At 37.3% G+C, this 18,509-nt stretch overlaps 1 protein-coding gene across 1 annotated transcript in view; it reads left to right on the top strand.

The window, feature by feature from the left end:
• KCNK2 (potassium two pore domain channel subfamily K member 2) overlaps positions 1–18,509 on the top strand; it is a 134,209-nt gene that overhangs the window by 7,264 nt on the left and 108,436 nt on the right. The window contains exon 2 of the mRNA XM_063328463.1: positions 15,985–16,178. Coding sequence (XP_063184533.1) covers positions 16,145–16,178 — 34 coding nt within the window. The 5' untranslated portion in view covers positions 15,985–16,144. The remainder of the gene's footprint in view (positions 1–15,984; positions 16,179–18,509) is intronic.

The following is an 18,509-nucleotide window of genomic DNA, read 5'->3' as shown; positions in this document are numbered from 1 at the left end:
CTTTCATCGCCCTCCATCCACTATTTAAAAAGAAAGCCCATTGTCCTGTCAGCTGAATCCTTCAGTAAGTGGATGTGATCAAAGTGAAATCATGACAAATAAACAGCATAGGAACAGCTTAACGGTACAATTGCGCACAGTTTAGGAGAATAAAACGTGTGCTCACTTACTGTATTTGGACAGGAGAGAACTATTGTTTTGTAAGAATAATTTCCCAGCTATGGGAAAATAAATTCAAAATTCCTGGCATATCTCTTCATCTGAAAATTCAGGGGAATTTAGAGCTGCATGTGAAATTTGTGGCTTAAACCCATCTCTGGGGAAAGTAGAAGTGTTGGAATAAGCCAGGGTAAACCAGTGACAACTCATGCATTTAAAACAAGATAGATCTGTGAGGGTCTGTCAAGAGAGATGGGTTTTGCTTACCCTGTTCTTGTACTCTGTTCCGTGTGCCTACTTGTCGCCATTCTCAGAGATGGGTACAGAGCTGGCTGGACCTTTAGTGTGAGCAGATGCGGCACCTTTCGGGACTGCACCCTTTCCCCTCTGCATATGGGAATAGGCTATGCCATGTGCCACTCTTTCACATCCTTGACCTGATAGCTTCACATCAGGAGTGGTGGACGGGGATGGTGACCTCAGGCACTTGTTGCCTCAGCTGATGCTGAGCCTCTGGCCTTCTGCCATTGGCACTCGGGCTGAGTTGTGGCTCTCACTTACTTTGGCTTTTCACTCTCGCACAAGAGCTTCTCTCACACTTCAGGTGTTGGGAGAATGAAGGCAGTACATGGGCCAGGTTTCTTCGTGTGTCAGTGCCACATGCAAAAGGTAGACAGGACATTATGTGACCATATTCTTGCTGATGGACACGGGGCTGTGTAGGGCACTTTTCTCTTCCTCAGTGCACTCTTACAGATGCATTCCAGTGGGAATTCCTCACTGTTGCTGCAGAAACTTCTAGGGCTACAGTAGTACTTAAAGTTCAGGGTTGCTCAGACCCTGGAACAGAATTTTGTCTGTACTAGGTAAATTGTATTGAATTTAGAATGTGTTTTTGACTTTCATTTAAATCAACAAACATGAAGGAGAAACAATTAAATATATTGCTTGCTAACTACACACAAGATGTATGTGTTCTATTACATCTCATTCTATTATTTTTGTCCTTTGGTTAATAAATATAATAAACATGCCCAACTTAAATACATTACTGCAGGATGCTAATATACTGAGGATATTGAATATAATAGTTGTCCTGGAGAAATGGCCCAACAGAACAAATAAAAAAATACATAAATAAGTTGATATGATTTGATGTGATTATTCTGTCTTAAATTTCTAGGGACAACAATTATCACTCTAATTTCTTTCTCAGAAGTTCTAAATAGCAAGATAGAGGAACAAAGGATGATCAATAGAGTCACAGACCAGGAACTGACTTAGACCATCTATAGTGAATTTTGCTCTACTTTATTTTAAATGGTTAATTGTTGAGCATATGCATACTTAAGGAACACTGTCCTAACAGAAATATAATACCAATGAGTAACGTATTTGTGCTTTAAAGAGGTATATAGCCATTAACATAATTCATGTGCCCTTGGTCAAGCTTTGGTTATCTGTTGCTTGTCAGCAGGCTTCTGTTATTTTAGGAAAAATGTATTTTATGACAAATAGAGTATTTAATTAGAAGCAAGCCTGCTAGACTTACTTTTCAGTAAAACAAAAAAAGCCAAATTCAGTGAGCTTTTCAGCACACAAAAATCTTGAACTAATTGCTCAGCATTATTTTGTGTTATTTGATAAAGCCTTCAACACTGCAATTTAAGTCAGCAGGGTACCTGTTCAATGTGATTTTCAGGGAGATTCCAACTGAGCCCTGATCCGTAAAAGTATATACTTTAAATAGGTTCCTATTTTTGTACTTCAGGTGCTCAAGGGTCAAATGAAAAAGGGAAATCAAGGTGCATGTGAAGGTCTATTTTTAGTTTTGCATTTTGCACGGCCAGGTTGGTTACAAATACGGTGTGTGAACTCTAGAGTAAGAGTGGAAAGGCAGACCATAACCATGTTATTTCTTGAAATAGCACACAGTTTAATAGATACTGCTACTTTTATTTCTGCATGAACAAGGCGTTGTGGATTTCTTCAGTAAATAAAAAACCAAGATATTGATCATGCTGTGAGCCTTTGGAGTCTTCAGACATCCTTGCAAGACCAGTGCAAGAAATCCTCTTACTGTTTCTGTCATTTGTCTGTTATCAATCATATCACTCATACCAAAGGAGTTTAATCAGAGCCTCTTATGCATATACTTACAGCAGGTACCTCTGAAATTAGCTGCCTTGAAATAAAAAGTTGTTCTTTGTAGGGAACAGCTCTAGTCTTGTTTGTCTTGATGATATACCCATATGAATAGAATTTCCTGAATTTTTCTGGTGGTTTTTACTTAAACTTGACAGGCCTGTTGGATTTTGGGTTCTAGGCTGTCATCGTGTTCCATTTCCAAAATATGACTGAAAGAGGCCTGTGCTCTAATCTCCATATGAATACTGGATTTTTATATTCCAAACACCCACCATCCTAACTGCAATACATCTAAAATATGATCTATAGCTTTCTGCAAATTTACGCACAAGTTCACAAATATTAGTCATTTTGAGAGATGATACTTGTTTTAATCCCAACAATGCTTATGTGGCAAATACTTTGTGTCTCCTTACCCATACATTTGTATTGCTAAAAATTAGTTGTATCATGCATAATTGCAAAGCAGGGTAGATGAGTCCTTGTATGAAGCCTTGTATCACTTTAAGTTTACTGCTTGAAGGCTGTGCATCAAAGCATTTTGTGCATCATTAGCTTGTTCCCTGCCAGGCGACGTGGTACCCACACAAATATTACCATCTGGCAACTTCTGTTTAAAGCAGCTGTTGTCAGACTATACCAGAATTTTAATGGGTATCTAGATTTCTAAATGCCAAAGCCAAGATACCTTTGATCTCATTGCAAACGGAAGAGCTTCTTACATTACAGGGCTGCACTACAGTGTGCTGATCTCCTGGAACCATACCCATGCACAAAAGGGCCACGTTCCAGATACAAGTTCCCAGATGAAAATTGATTTGTTTTAGGATAACTTTCTGTGGGAACATCTGCAAGGTCATATGGAGGGAAACAAGGAGTGGAGAATGCAAGAGAATGAGAGTTGTCCACTAAATTGTGATGGTCTAGAAGTTGCTTGGGCTCTAGAGTTTTAAGGCAGGATGCAACTGAAAGCATGTTAACTGTTTATTTTAGTGCGATGCTTCTTAATGACCATGGGTTGATAACAGCAGCTAGTTTTAAGTTTTGGGATATCTGGATCAGATCACAATTAAACACTGAAACAACTTGGGCTAAAAAGGAATTAATCTGATGTACAACTTTGCAAATATTAAAATCCAAAAGAACCAGTATACAATGAGGTTTTTTTTCACAGGGATTTATTTATCATTTCAGAAGGACACAGTTGTGGAAAGATATTGATCAAAAAACTGGCAGGAATGGGTCTTTTGTTGCTGACATGTAACAGGTGTGAAAATTTTATCATCCATTTCCTTGAGTCACCATAGAGTTCAAGTTTTAAGCTCCAGGAATGATTTAGTAGGAATTTCTGTGTGATACCGTAGGAAGGAGTAGTATTGCCTTAGTTACAGACACTGGACTTGATTATTTCTTTACCAACACAAATGTGGATTTTTCTCCAGAGTATTGGTACCTTATTTTCCAGTCAGTGGAGTTTTGCCATTGATGCAGCAGGTAGTTAGTTATGACCCATAAGTTGTAACTATAGAAAACAACTATGTGTTGCTGGAAATTACGATTCCTTCTAGGAATTAATGAAGGAGAGAGAACTGGGGGACTTGTTGCTATAGCAGTGGGTAAAATGTAGCCCACTACAGATGAATAATATTGGCATGGGATTTCTATGAAACACAGCAGAATGTGAGTAAGAAATCAGTGGGTACATTTAAAGAAAGTTTAACACTGAAGAGTTCAAATATCAGTTCTCCATCATCTGATTTTACTCATTACCAAAACAAACAAACAAAAGCCCATCCCCCTCAAAAATTCTATAACATTTTATTTCCATAACTTAAAAAATTGTTCTATGCTGTTGTTGTTCACATCTCCTTTATACTGGGCAAAGTTTGTATTCATACTTGCTGTGTAGCCCTTAAAAAGCACCAGCTGTAAAGACTGAGGTATTCTACTACAAACTGCAGATACTAATGCCGTTTCTAGGGGATGCTCTTTGGGACTGTTTTGCAGTGTGGGCACTGGTGTGTTCAGATATTACAAAGAGAGAGGAATGTTTTACTGCGATTCTTGTGTTCTGCAGATTCTCAGAGCTCTCTCTTCCTGACGAATTCTTATGCTTGATGTTTTTCCACGTTTGAGGCAGCTGAAGAAGTTGTGTGGGCTTAATGTCTGATTGTCCCATGGAATCTAGGAAATGGCTGGAGTACTTGCCTCTGCAAAGACTGTGTAGCTGCAGAGGGAGCGTATGCCACTGTCAGTGTCTTCTGTCATTGGGACTACATGCCTTCTGCTACGTGTAATCTCCCCGCTCACCTGTTGGCAGGGTGGCTGGATACCCTTTCACCTGAAACTGTGCCACTTCTCCACGAGTGATTAAGGGACTGGATCTCAGTCCTAGGTTTTCACACAGCTATTGTCGCTGATTTGGTTCAGATCAGAATACAAATCAATAGTGAGCTACATTTGTCCTGTGTTAAATAGCTCCACAGAAATAGCACAGGAGATTAATTTGGATGAATACGCTGAAGCACAGTATATATGAGGACATATAGTCTCTGCATTCCACTTACTTAGGTTTAATGTATGTTATTTATTTTGTATGCTTATCAGTCCAAGCAAGGGAGTGGGTTTCTGTAAAGCACTTTGTTTTCCCTTTTCTCTGACTTCACTGAAGGCAGACACACGCTCGAGGCACCCACACTCTTTTATGCATATCTACTGCTGTTCATCAATCAGAGCCACATTCAACTCATCAAGGCACTTTGCAACCTTTGTAATGTGCAGTTGCTGGTGATTTTTTTCCCCTTCCAGCATATAATTGCTCAGTCCCTAATTTATCATAGATTTAATAAGATATTTTTCTCAACCATTCAAGTGCTCTTGCTCAAGTACAATTATAGCAATTATATTAAGGAAGGTTATGAACTGAAAAAATGTACAAAGCCTTATTTTGAAATGAGGTAATATTAGTAACACAAATTACGTGAAACCTTGGAACTTGACCAAGATAAAACAGATTAAAGATGACCAATTTTTGGAAGACCAGGATATTTTTTTGAAAATCATAAAAGTGTTGAAAGAATTGCTAGTATCACAATAATGCTGACTTGGAACAGACAGAGGAATCAGATTGTTTTGTTCTCACACTTGAGTAAATCAAGAGTGATTCCATTTGAGCAAATATAATTCTGCCAATAGAAAAACAAATGTAAATAGGAGGAGAACCGACCTAGAGAAGCTTATCCTTTGGAAAGCTCTATGCACAAGTCAAGTCTGACATTTTCTATTTTCTGTGTTGAAAGAAGCAAAACAAATATGCCTCCCGTTGTTTTATTTTTTGTCCTCAACAACACAGGAAAGTGTGTGGCATTCCAAATGTCATTTCAGTGTGAATTACATATATGCATACGCTCTGCTGGTACAGAAATTATAGCACTTTGCAGGGCATTGTGCTGCCTCTTACTCCTCCGGTTTGACAAACTAGACTTCAGAAGAAGCAGTCATCAGAAAACAGGGAGCCTGCAAAGCCATGACATTTCATCAGTACCTGGCTTCTCTTAACAAAACTCTTGATAGGCATAACATAAACAACAAGCTGTACCTTTCAAGAACCATTTGATATGATTGAGTTTATGCTTGGTGCACCAGTAGCAGTCTGCCCTGTGCATTAGAAATAGACCATGAAAATAGCCTGATTTTATCAAGTCTACTTGTGCAACATTTATATTTCTGTGGTTTTCAGAGGAGATAGGGACATATGGCTTTCTGAATCATATTAGACTATTGTCTGATCAAGTCAGATATCTTGCTTCCTACAAAGGCCATGACCTAATACTTTGCAGTTGCAAATAGCAACTGTTCAGATGTGGTGAACTTAACTTAAAGACAGAAAGTAACTTTTGACTGCTCCTGTCACAGCTTCAAGAATTTAATCAAACGACGTGTATTCATTGATTGTTAGTTAACATTGTCTTAAAAACATAACTCTAAATATTTCCTGAATTTATGTACTTCTGTTATTACCAAAAAAAAAAAGAAAATTTTGTAGAAAATTCTCTTTTTGTAAAAGCAAAGAGGAATCTATTGTCTTTGAACTGCAGGTTAGAAAAAATGTAAGTCCTCTTCTGTTTCTTCCTCCCGTAAGCAAGATAATGAGATATTAACCGAGTGTATTTCAAAAATGAGAGAAGGGAAAACTGCAGCCTGCTCTGCAAACACTACTTATGGAACTATTTCTGGTACTAAATTTTATTCAGCTGTAAATCTGTGTTGGCTTGAGCCCTCAGCCACCAGCTATGGATTTAATCAATGTTTGGAGCTGGATGAATAATTCAATTTGATCTGTTCTCTTTCAGCTTGTGAAATCCATCTTCAGGTTTCAGCTCCCTCATGTATTTATCCACATACTACCTGAATCCTTTCAAAGCTGGGCTTGTTTCCCTTCAGGATGATGGTTCCAATACCATGAGCAGGCACTCAGTTCTGCAAAGGGTTCTGCTTAAACAAGAAACAAATCAAAAAGGCTGCACAAGGGCAAACCTGCAAAATTCAGCCCTGATGTTTCAGTCTCTGGGTTAAATGGATACATGGGTGACGTTCTAACAAGGGTGAAGTGAATGCCACAGTTCCCACGGAAAAGAGCGTGGTTTCAGATTAGGTCCCAAATTCTGCATGTGCGAATGGAAAATTCAGACTTGCAAATGCAGTTTTGAAATGTGTTTTCTGCGTTCAGCTCTATGAAATGTCTTGTTGTCAGTTTAAAGAAAGAGAATGCAAGGACGACTGAGGTTGTTGCATTGTAAATAATTGTATGAATGCTTATGTAAACTCTTTTATATAGTTTTTATGCAAAAACTTCAGGCTGGTCTGGTTGAAATATAACTTCCTTACATTAAAGAGATCAGAGTAAGTTTTCTATTTTGGATGACCTGGAGTAAAGTAATAACAGATGATTCATTCCACCTTCCTAAAAACATGACGACTGCTTCAATGCAATAGAAACTTGGTGGGAAGTGCTGAGATTTAGCAGTGGGGATGGTCATTTTTTTGCAAGTTTAGAACGTCTTTGCTGGAGCAGCTGTTCTGTAGCAGTCCTACCTCTGGACTAAATGACCATCCTGCATTTGGTGGTCTTTGTATTTTTGGCTGTCTTTTTCTGGTTCTGGTAGACATCCATTGCATTATGGGTTCACATTAATGTGCCTCCTGTCTTTCATTCCCCATTAGATATCAGTAAAAGCCAAGGAGCAATAGTCAATACAACCTATTCCTAAAAGCTGAGCAGTTTCTCTTTTTTTTTTTTTCTGTTTCTATGTACCTTCCATCCAGATCCCACTCTTTTCAGTGAACACATTTAGCTACTGACATCAAGAAAACAAAATTATACGTTTTAAAAACAATCAAAGTGTGACAGTAAATGGCATTATGATGAAATAGGCATAATGTGGCTATGTTGTGGGCAGCAGATTGATGTTCTTAATTATTCATTCTCATGCTTTTAGGTGCTTGGATTTTTAATGTAATGTAATAGGTATCATTTTATCACATTGTTACATTTAGTGCCTTCAAGTGGATTTAGGAATATGTCTGATGATTTGGGTTTTTGTTTTGGTAATCTGGCAACACTTGGATGAAATGCAGAAACAACATGTAAAATGACAGGCTGGTGAGAAGGAGGGTCAGATAGATGTAATTTCCATATCAGGAAGAAGGCATAGACTAAAAGAAGTTGGTGACCATTTTTTTTCTTGCTACTTGTGTCGTGACAGAGCTGCTGCAAAACCTTCCGTCAGTGTGGGAAATAATATTTATTTCTGTTGCAAAAGTTAGTGGTTGAGGCTAAGGCTGGAATTGGGTTAACTGCTCCCATCCTGATAACAAGTGGTGGCAAGAATATCAATATATCAATAGTTTGGTTACTGACATTGCCCTCCCAACATATTCACCAGCCCTCCCTGGGAGAATTGCAGGGAGTTGTGGAACTAACATGACAGGAGGAAGCAGGAACAGGGTTTATTTTTGGTACGACTCTTCCCTCACCTGGTGAACTGGAGAAGAGTAAGTGCTCATCTTCCTCAAACATATCAGTCAGCAGCATCTCAGCAGTAGAAGGAAATCCATGCTTTCAACAATTTATTTATAAAAACCAAATATCCGTAAGAGCTCAGTTGTCTATAAGTCCATGGAAGGACGATATAGTTCAAAGCAACTTTGAAGTACCTTCTCCTTTTGAGTACTTTGGGTACAGATTTAAGCAGATGCGCCTATACTTTGTACAGAAGTGACTGGAAATATTTGTGTTTACTCCTTTTGCCTTCTGGGCAAAGATTATGTTACATTTCAGATTATGATCTGAAAATACGTAATGCCCTCTGTTTAAGTGCAATGGAGAACATTTTGATTTTCATGGATACTGAATTCTAGTATGGATTTAGCAGCTCAGTTATTTATCTTTCAGACCATTAAATCTGACATAGGTACTCCATGAGAAATAGAAATAATTTTGTTCCTCATGGTTACGAAATCATTAGAAATGCTGAGGTACATCTGTAATGTCTGCCATTAATATTATAGTTATATTTAATAATAAGCAACTTGCAGGTTTGGATTTTCTAAATGTTGTAACTGAGACAGCCACTAGTCTTGGTCTTTCCAAAGGACTATGGAGCTTTTGCCATCCTTCGGATGGAAGGCAGTCAGAGATGTTCACAGCACGCACACCATCTGGAATGCACTGCCCAGCAGCACCGAAAGTGAAATGTAACTATTAGACTAGCTCTTGGTTCAACCCATTTATGTGTTGGTTTTTCTTGGGTAAAATTTCTCACCTCTCTATGATACCTGTGCAGATTTGAGCCTTATGGCAGAAATGCTGAGTCGGTGGTGGAGATGTGAGCAACTTATGATGCCAGTCTTGCTCCAGATCTCCTACCTGGATGGCAGTCAGACTCATCAAAAAGGCTCATTATCATTTCCTAATGTCACTTTCCCATCATCAAGCAAAACAGCTTAATCTAGTGTGAACAACATGTGCAAGATACTTGAGTGTCTGGCGTCACCTATTTGATATATAAATATTTAAATATTAACTTATGAGATACTGTTTTTCTAACATGCAGCCCTGTATTTTTCTAAGACACAGCAGCTATCCATCTGCCTCAAGTATACAAAAGCACCCATATTTTCTAAAACTCAAGTGTGCTCTTGCATAATTGAAAAAAAGTTCTAGTCATTTTCTGAAAAGTGACAGTAAATAACTCCATTTTCATGCTAGGGATATTGAGTTATGCTGTCTCTTTCCAGTGATAGAGTCTCACAGTCTTCAAATTAATCCTGTCTCCACAGACCTGTTGGGCACAGTGAGTTACTGCAGATCTAGCTGCAGACAGCATCCATCTGATTCTGTTCATCCAGGAGGAACAGAATCCAGCTCTTAAAATCCGTCCTTGGCTGGGCTGAAATTGGCAGTTTGCAAGCATGTATGAAGAGATCAGCTGCTTAAGGAAGGGCTGTGTCTGTGTTCTTTGGAGGAGGATGAGCTTATAAGAAAAAATGAATGCAGTAAATAGCTGAAAGCTGCTATGCCAGACTAAAACAGGACAGAATGAGATTGTTGGTGTCCCAAATTTCTCCCTTTTCATACTCCATTCTCTCCTCCAAATTGGCAGCTGTTTTCATGAACACTCATTCTTTCCCCTAACTGTTGGCTAAAAGGCCATTTCTAAGACTGATGCAATATCATTCAAGATGAGGTTGTTGTTGTGTTCCTATCCTTTCCCCTAAAACCCGAATACATCTGTAAACCCCGCTATTCCCTGTAAAATGGCCGTCATGGTTCATTTTTCCTTCCCAGACCTTTTTACGGTCATAGCATAAAGGTTATTTTAACACCAGCTTCGTGACTGCCAATATAGTTACCTCACAGTTATGTAGATTTTCCATGGAGACGTGGAGCGTCTTATTCTTGGGGGGAACTCCAGCTTAGTAAGGTAAGACTGTGTTAAAACAGAAGCTATGTTAATTGCATAGTCTACCTTATTACCTTAGGCTTCAACCTCCTCTGAGCCATCTGTTGTTTGCTTTTTCCCTTGTGAAGTAACACATCTGTACTTTCCTTTGTTTTTCACTTAATTCTGAAGTATTAATGGAACCTTTTCTTAGTTGCTGTTTTGTTTTACAATCATTGCATTTAAAACTCATTTTGCTTCCTAGCCTTTCTGACTCTGTTATTGCATTCTTGTGCTATTTCTTCATATTCATCCTGAGTCCTGTGGCTTTTTCACACTTTTTATATGAGTCCTCATCTTAAATATTAGCAAAGAGAAATTTTGTTAAGAATTACCACAAATCATTTAATTTATTTTGTAACTTGTACAACAAGTATATATTTCAGGATATTCTTTTACATAAAAAATAGTCACGTAAATGCCTAAATTCATTTTGATCATGTCAATTCTTGTCACACTGAGTGAAAAGGTTTTTCTCTTCAGTGTTGAGCTCATCACCTGTTACTTTCACTGCGGCTGTGGCTGTGTGTCAATGTAGTATGATGTTCCTATTGTGTAACAATATTTTCATTACAACATGTATATACATAGTTGTCTGTGCCTTTAAAAATATAGTTTTGCATCTAAAATCCACAATTAAATTCCTGTGGATCTGTTTTTTCCCCCCATTTCTTAGATGAAAGAATAGCTCAAATAGTTTAATTATACCTGAAATCAATGGCGCCACTAGTACAGTGGCTAGTCATGGCTGGGATGCTGTTGAAAGTACGTACATTCAAACTTTTACCTTCCAACAGTATGAGTCGATGAGCATTTTGTAGGCATTGCATGACTTTTCTGTAATTGATGTGTAATTCAGGGACTAAAGTACAGAGCAGGAGCAGTTTTATCCCTAATTCTTCCAGTTCTGGCACAGTTAATGTACCTTATTTTGCCCAAGTATTTGTGTCTGTAGAATAGAATAGAGTCAATATTACCTCAGTGAAATGATATGCGATTGAATAGAGAGGCATTATGGAACCTGTAAAGAACACAGAGAATTGGTCAGATGGGATTCATGTGTCTTTGAAAAGAGACACATTTTTATTTAGAAAAATAGTTTATATTTCTAACTCTACAAAGTTTGTGGGAATTTTCCAAAGTGCTGTTTTGCCATTGATTTCAAAAGGAATGGAATTAATCTGATACGATTTTATAAGAAAAATACTTACTTTGAATATTTTGCTAATGACATAATGATGTCACTCTCTCAGCTGTGTACTTTATCCCTATAAATGGCATATCTGGTATGAATATATAAAAAATTACACTTTTAGGAAAGTTACAGGGCAAGGGATTGGATGTCTTTATCTAAATAAGGAAAATATTCGATGTTTAAATAAAGACAGCCACAGATTCAGAGAGTGCACTACTGGTTTATTTATCCAAGTTCATTTAGGGCTTGTGTGCTAAAGTGCTAAATTTGTCTCTACATTTCATGGATTAGCAGGTTTACAGCCTACCTATAGGACTATTTTCAGGAATTGTGTCTGACGTGAGAACTGATAGCTAGAAGATAAAAGGTAACAGACAGCAGTTTACTAAAAGCTGATTCAGTGCAAGGCAGCATGTTTCAGGACGTGTTTCACTCTGTTTCAGGACAAACAGTTTAGTTGAAATCAACTTCAGCAATGCTTGAAACTCATCTGCTTGACTTTGTATTGAAGCAGGAAAAGGACAGACCTTCAGGTGCAAGTGAGAGAGGCTTTAGGAAGGTGTTTGAGGATGTATTATCATTCTTTTCCCTCTGAAATGGATTAAGACTGCCCATGGGATGAAATTTGGAGTGAGCAACTTCACCATGTGCTTGTGGGTGCCGAGCTTGAAGCCTGCAAGGACAACCACCCTGCCCTCCAGACACCTTTGTCCCTGTGCACTGGCTTTGAACCTGGGCCATGTTTGGAGGTGGCCCGTTTTCTCAGATACTGGGAATTGAGACCGGTTACTCCAGATGAGGAAGTAAATGAATGTCTTTAGCTTAGCATTTATAGTAACTATCTGTTGTTAATTGTCCCGTGATGTGAAAAGGGACAAGCAAGTGTTTCCTGCTTGTCATTTTTGGTAGCTTTCCATGCCTTAGGTGTGAGACAAGCATCTGAACTTTGCTGAACTTTGTAAACAGGAAAGTCTTTTATGACCTTCTTCAGAGAAGGGCAATTTGAGTAATTCGTTTTATTTGTTACAAAACGTCAACAGGTTTATGTCTGATGGTAGAAGACGAAAGAGGCATTTGAATCTTTGAATGCTTTCTTGTGTTGTCTTCTATCAGCTAGCTCCTATAGCACAGTAAAACTTTAATACATTAGGGAGAAGGCTTCTGGGGACTATTCCAAGGTTAGGCATATATTGCTACTATGCTTGAAAGCATAGATTACTGTGCATAGGCATTGCGTGTGAGTGAGAGATGTGGTTTCGGTACACCATTTGAAATTGACTGTATTTTCACGTTTGAAAACTCCACCAAAAAGGGAAACTTGGAATTGATTAATGGAGTTTCTGATGGAAAAGAAGCAAAAGGCAAAGCCATTTTGAGGGCTTAGGAGCATTCTTGAACTCTGTTTAAATGAATAATTCAGGCTTTTTGGAGGAATATGTTCACAACTGCAAATTGCAATCAACACAGGAAAAAACTGCAAATAAATGGTCAAAATATGGAATTAAGCAAAAAAATACGCCCAAACCATTTCATAAAGCATATAAACTTATGGAACTTATTATTAGTATTTTTTATATATAAATTTGTCCTATTTGATGTGAAGATCTTCTGGGCCATAATATATAAGTGTATTCTACATCAGAGACTAAAGATGTCTTGAAAAACGTTTTTGGGGACAGGGTTGAAGAGAAGAGGGTAGGGAAAGGAAAGGAAGGAAACAAACAGTGAGGACAAAATGTAAATTAATGTAAGATCTACTAGATGTAATGTTTTTTAAGTTTCTGGAAAATTCAAATGACTACAGATCAAAGATTTTGAGACATGATAGCAGTATGACTGCATAATCTTGGACTACAAATGAGATTTGCATTATTTTATCAAAGAAAAGATAATTTGATCTGCCCTAATTCTCAGGGGACAACCCAGCAGAGTTCCCATTCCTCTAGGAATTTCAGGAAAACCTATTAATTAATCTATGATTCGTAGAGTCTGACTCTTCCCACACTCTGGATTTGCACTCGAAGATCTTCATTAACCGACTCATATTAAGTGAATCCATTTCATACATTCCTAATTATTGTCAGTACCCAAGTGCAGGCGTACTAGATTTACAGAGAGTTGTGGCAATTGCTCACAGAAACGAATTACACAACTTACAGAAATGGGAAATGAGAACAGGCAATTTGTCTGCTTGTGTAATAACCAAATGATCAAAAATGGCCTAAATAAAGAGAATTGATCATCTGAAAGCATTTTTGTAGACATGCACACCAGGAAAATAGTTTCTGCTTGTAGAAAAAAAGCCAAGCAATCAAAACAGAAGCGCATGCTATGTGGAAAATCTTTCTTCATAATTTATGCTTTCAGCTCACAGTGTCAGGCATGCTTTGACCATCTTTGATGCTTTTTATAGTTCTAAGAACTTCTTACTTATTTTTGACCTAAAATTCCTGGGGCTTGGTTTTCTGTGGGATTGATTTTTGTTGGTTGTTAGGTGGCAGAATTTACATGTTTGTTTTCACAGAGAGACAGAAAGCTGGATCAAAAGATTTGTATCACTTCAAATTAAATGGGAGCAGAGGAGCATTGTCTATCAGAACTGTTACTGCAAGCAGTTGCTTACAGAGTAGCTGGGATCCTCTACTGAAAATGCACAAAAAAACCCAAACCCAGTCTCTAAAGAACTCCTTGCACTGGTGACTTATTAACAAATAATATATAGCTAAGTCTTACCGCAAGGCAGATTTTCCTTTAATTTGCGTCTACATCTTCGTCATAGCGGTCAGGCTCTTGGTAAGTATAAAGTTCTATAGTTAATAAAAAATAGTACTATGATCATATTTTATTTGGTCTTTGTCAACTCATATTTCCAGCTCTTCACTGCAAACAAAAGACCAAGAAATCAAAGGAAAAAATGTGGTGGTCTAAAATATTTACCTGACTTCAGACATCAGGGCTTTAAGCAAAATATTAACTATTGTAGAGCTCCTGGTGGAAAGCTGTGAAAGTCAGGTATGTGAAACTATTGAAGTATCTATCACAGGGACTCACATATGGCACATCTCCATATTAAGAGGTTCTGTGAAAATCTTAAGAAATGACATCCTATGTCTGGCCACGAGCACTATAATTGCTTTAATACTGTCACATAGGGGTTTGTTTCCAGAGTCTGGGCCCAGATTACCAACCTGTGAAATCCAAGAGAAAAAGTTCTTTTTTAATCAAGTAAGAGTGGGAATGACTTCTCTGTAACTGCCTTCAGAAAAGGTTTTTTTTCAGATCGTTTTCTTTTTGTGTAGTGGAGTTCATCTATTGGCCATAAAAGAATTGGGATTATAAGTAGTGGATTGGAAATCAAGCATGCACAACTGTTTGGCTACAAGTTAAAGTCCCAAAGGTCAAGCCAGACATTCTTTTACTGAAGATAATATTCCTTTGTTTGTGCGTGGATATATTTACAGGTGAATTACAGAACGCTTAAGAGAGATAGTTACATTCATTCTCTTAACCGCTCCCCATATCTTCAAATGTTTAAAATGATATATCAGAAATTTAAGAATAAGGTTATATGACTGCCATATCACCACATTACTTAAAATGGTATTCTTTGTCTACTTTCTTAGGTGACTGTTTTGACAATTACATTTTCACCAATATTATGACTAACAGACCAGTTTTTCTGTGTAAGATTCCAATGTGATATGATTTTCTTTGCCGTATTATTTTTTTAAGGAATTCGATAAAAATACAAGCAGTATGCCTCAAATTACTGACATGTGAGTTTGGCAAATCTGTGTGCAACTGCAGGTAGGGAACTAAAGAAATGAGTGCTTTTTCAAAATTTATAATTGGGATAATCATAGTAGTGCAGACCATGGGGAGGAAGAGTGGATGCGGAGAGATATAGAATTAAATTTCTACAAAAAAATACAGAAAATCAAATCAAATCCTGTAAAGATTTTATTATTCCTTTCTCCCTTGTCCTAATCAATAACTATTGATACAGTTGAGAAAAGATGCTTAAAAGCCTGTTTTGTGACTGCTACTTAGAAAAATCACAAATTAAAAAAGAAATGGTAGCAATATAAGTCTCCTTTCTCTAAACAATGGAGCAAATTGTATACTCTGAGGCACACCTGACTCTCTAAAACATACTGGGGATCTTTCAGCAGCAATTAGACTGCATGCTGCATATGCATGTTTCATGTGAATGATGCTTAAGAAAGGAAGAATTAATGGGAACACTGATTTCCATCTATTCATTTATAGTAAAGAAGCTGTGGAACCTTCTGGAACATTTGAGATACAATTATTCAATCTTTTAAGGGACTCCGGGTAATTTTGGTTCAGGTTTCTAAGCGCTTCCTAAGCTGTTTAATTAGCTGCCCATTGTAAAATACTATGAAGACATAAAAAATTATATAAATGCCATGTATCATAATTAGTAACTCACTAGTTTACTTTTATGTGTACATTGAGTATTTTGGACAGGAAATACAGAGAGAGAACATACGTGTACTTCGGAAGAGAATATGTTCTGACGAAATGACTTGTTCAGAAGACTCCTTAAAGACAGCGATATAGGACATGCTTTATCTTAGAACAAAAGCATGGTGACTTCTGAATATTACATCACCAAATGAGGAACCCACAAGCAAGACATAATTTTTACTGTAAGTACCACTACTATAGACAAATACTTAATTTAGTTAAACTTCACACTTTTTAATCAGTTTCCATAACTTGAGGTGGTGGACTAGAACGTAGAATTAGATTAGTTGTTTAGTAATTTGGGGAAAATGTCTCAATGACATATGTGTCCATTCTAAATAAAGGTGTCTTATTTTAGTTAATGGCCTTTTTTTTGAAATGTTGATTTTGTAGTGCGGTCTGTTTAGATGCAACACTTGCGTATATACTGAAGATTTGCTATATCTGAATGGCACGGTTTAGGCAAATTGCATCAGTTACTCAGTATGTTACTACTGAGAATGCTTATTTGGGGAGTTGGAGATATCCTTAACTTTGATCTGATCACAAATATCACTTAAATACCATGCATATTTATTTACATATAACAATGTGATTATTAATTTGGAGATGAAGAAACTGTTGAATAGACTGAGCTTTATAAAAAAAAAAACACTTAAAACATGCTTTCACTTAAGCATATTAGTGTGAGTAGTCCCTACTGTAATCAGATATTGGAGGTTCTTGTGTTTTTATTTGGGAATTATCAGCAGGAATGTAAGTTTTGACTGGAAAGTTTTCTCAGGCCCTAAGGAAAATCCTAGCCAAAATCTGAGAGAGAAGTCTCTAGTGCTTAGACCGCATGAAAGATGAATATCTATTTGCAGATCTCTATCAGACTAGGGACTTGTACTGTAGGTTTCTGAATTAGAGATGAGTCTTTTGAGCCACCACAAAAGAGCTGTTCTGGGTTCACAATATTTCCTTTGCTTTTGTGTATTTTTTTGTGGGTTTGTGGGTGTTTTTTTGTCCTTTTTTAAAAAAACAAAAACAAACCCAAAAACTTTAGAAAATGTTTACTTCCTTCCCATGTGATGCATGAGTGTTTTTTGTTTGTGAGCAGAAATATTCTCCTGCTTGGTTGTCTGTAGCCCTCACTAAGCATAAGGGTAAACATAATCTTGAGTAATTGTGTGGGACTGGGAATAAACAATTTATCACCTTCATAATGGAACCTTTAGCGCCATGTAAGGGAACTATTCTTTGATGGAATTGTTATTTGCAGAGTTCCGTGTCTCCTTTGGATTACTGTCTACTGTTCAGTATTTCTGAAAGTGAATTAGAATTTATCTTCGTTTTGAATGCTTAATTATGCTGAAATGATGCCCTCCAGATACTTAACACTTTTTATTGAATGACCACTTTTCTTTGAATTAATTGAATCCTCTATCTTATACTCCTTTTACTGCTTTAAGGTGTGCACCATGGATGTGAATGTTCAGGCTGGAATTACTGATTAAAAAGCCCAGCCTACGGTGATTTCTCCTTGTTTTACTTTCTTTCCTTCTCTGGTCTCTCAGATTATCAGTGACTACATGCTTTTCACTAGAATTAATTTAACGTTGCTTTCTGAAGCAATGGCAGAGGCTTTAGATAGATAACCTGTCAACCATTAGCATTAAAGCTGAAGAATGAGTAGTTAGGAAGACTACTTAGGAATCTTTAGGAAGCTGATGAACTCAAGCATTTATTTTTAAATACTGAAAACAAACACCACCATCGCCATGACCAAGTTATTTTTTATTGATTTTTATCCCGTGATTCTAAAGAGTAAGGAAAACAGCTGAGGTAAGTTATACTGAGGTTCCAAGACTGCTGTAGCACCCAAGTGCAGCTGTTCCATAGCCTGCAGCACCACTACAAACTCATGACAAATGAAGAATACATTTGCAAACTCTAAAGGAGACCTCAGGCAGGCAGAATGTAATTACTTAACTAGGATTTAAGTAAGGCCGCAGGACCACCTGGGAAGGAAGGTGTTGCTCGCTGTTAGTAGGGTGCCAGGCAGGAAATGTTTTTAGATTATTTACTACATAGAGCAACCTACAGTGCAGTCATAATTTAAAATGATAGAATACTAAAGAGAAAAATGTACAGTGTCAGTAATTTTCAACCTAGTAATGAAGCATAATGGAACAGAGCCATCATACTATATTATGCAATCTGCATTTTATAGAACGTGTGAATATAACTTCAGTTATTTACTGTCTATTGGGTGAAATTACACCAACTTAAAATTTAAAAACAAAACGTACTTTTCAAAAGAAAAGGAAAGGAAGTAGCAACTCTGCCCTCTCTGAAATGGAAGTTTCATGTAGGGACTTGGATCAGTAGGACACAATCCTTTTCTGCATCTATCTGTGGCATTAAATCTGAAGGGTACATTAGAGTACATCTCAAAAGAGAGTTGGTGCACCAGGTAAATATTGGCCATAGGCTGTAGCACAACCCTCCCCTTTCATATGAAAAACAAA

This window comes from Chroicocephalus ridibundus, chromosome 3, assembly GCF_963924245.1.
Source record: "Chroicocephalus ridibundus chromosome 3, bChrRid1.1, whole genome shotgun sequence".
Taxonomy (NCBI): Eukaryota; Metazoa; Chordata; class Aves; order Charadriiformes; family Laridae; genus Chroicocephalus; species Chroicocephalus ridibundus.
This window is presented reverse-complemented; position numbering and strand designations above follow the sequence as displayed.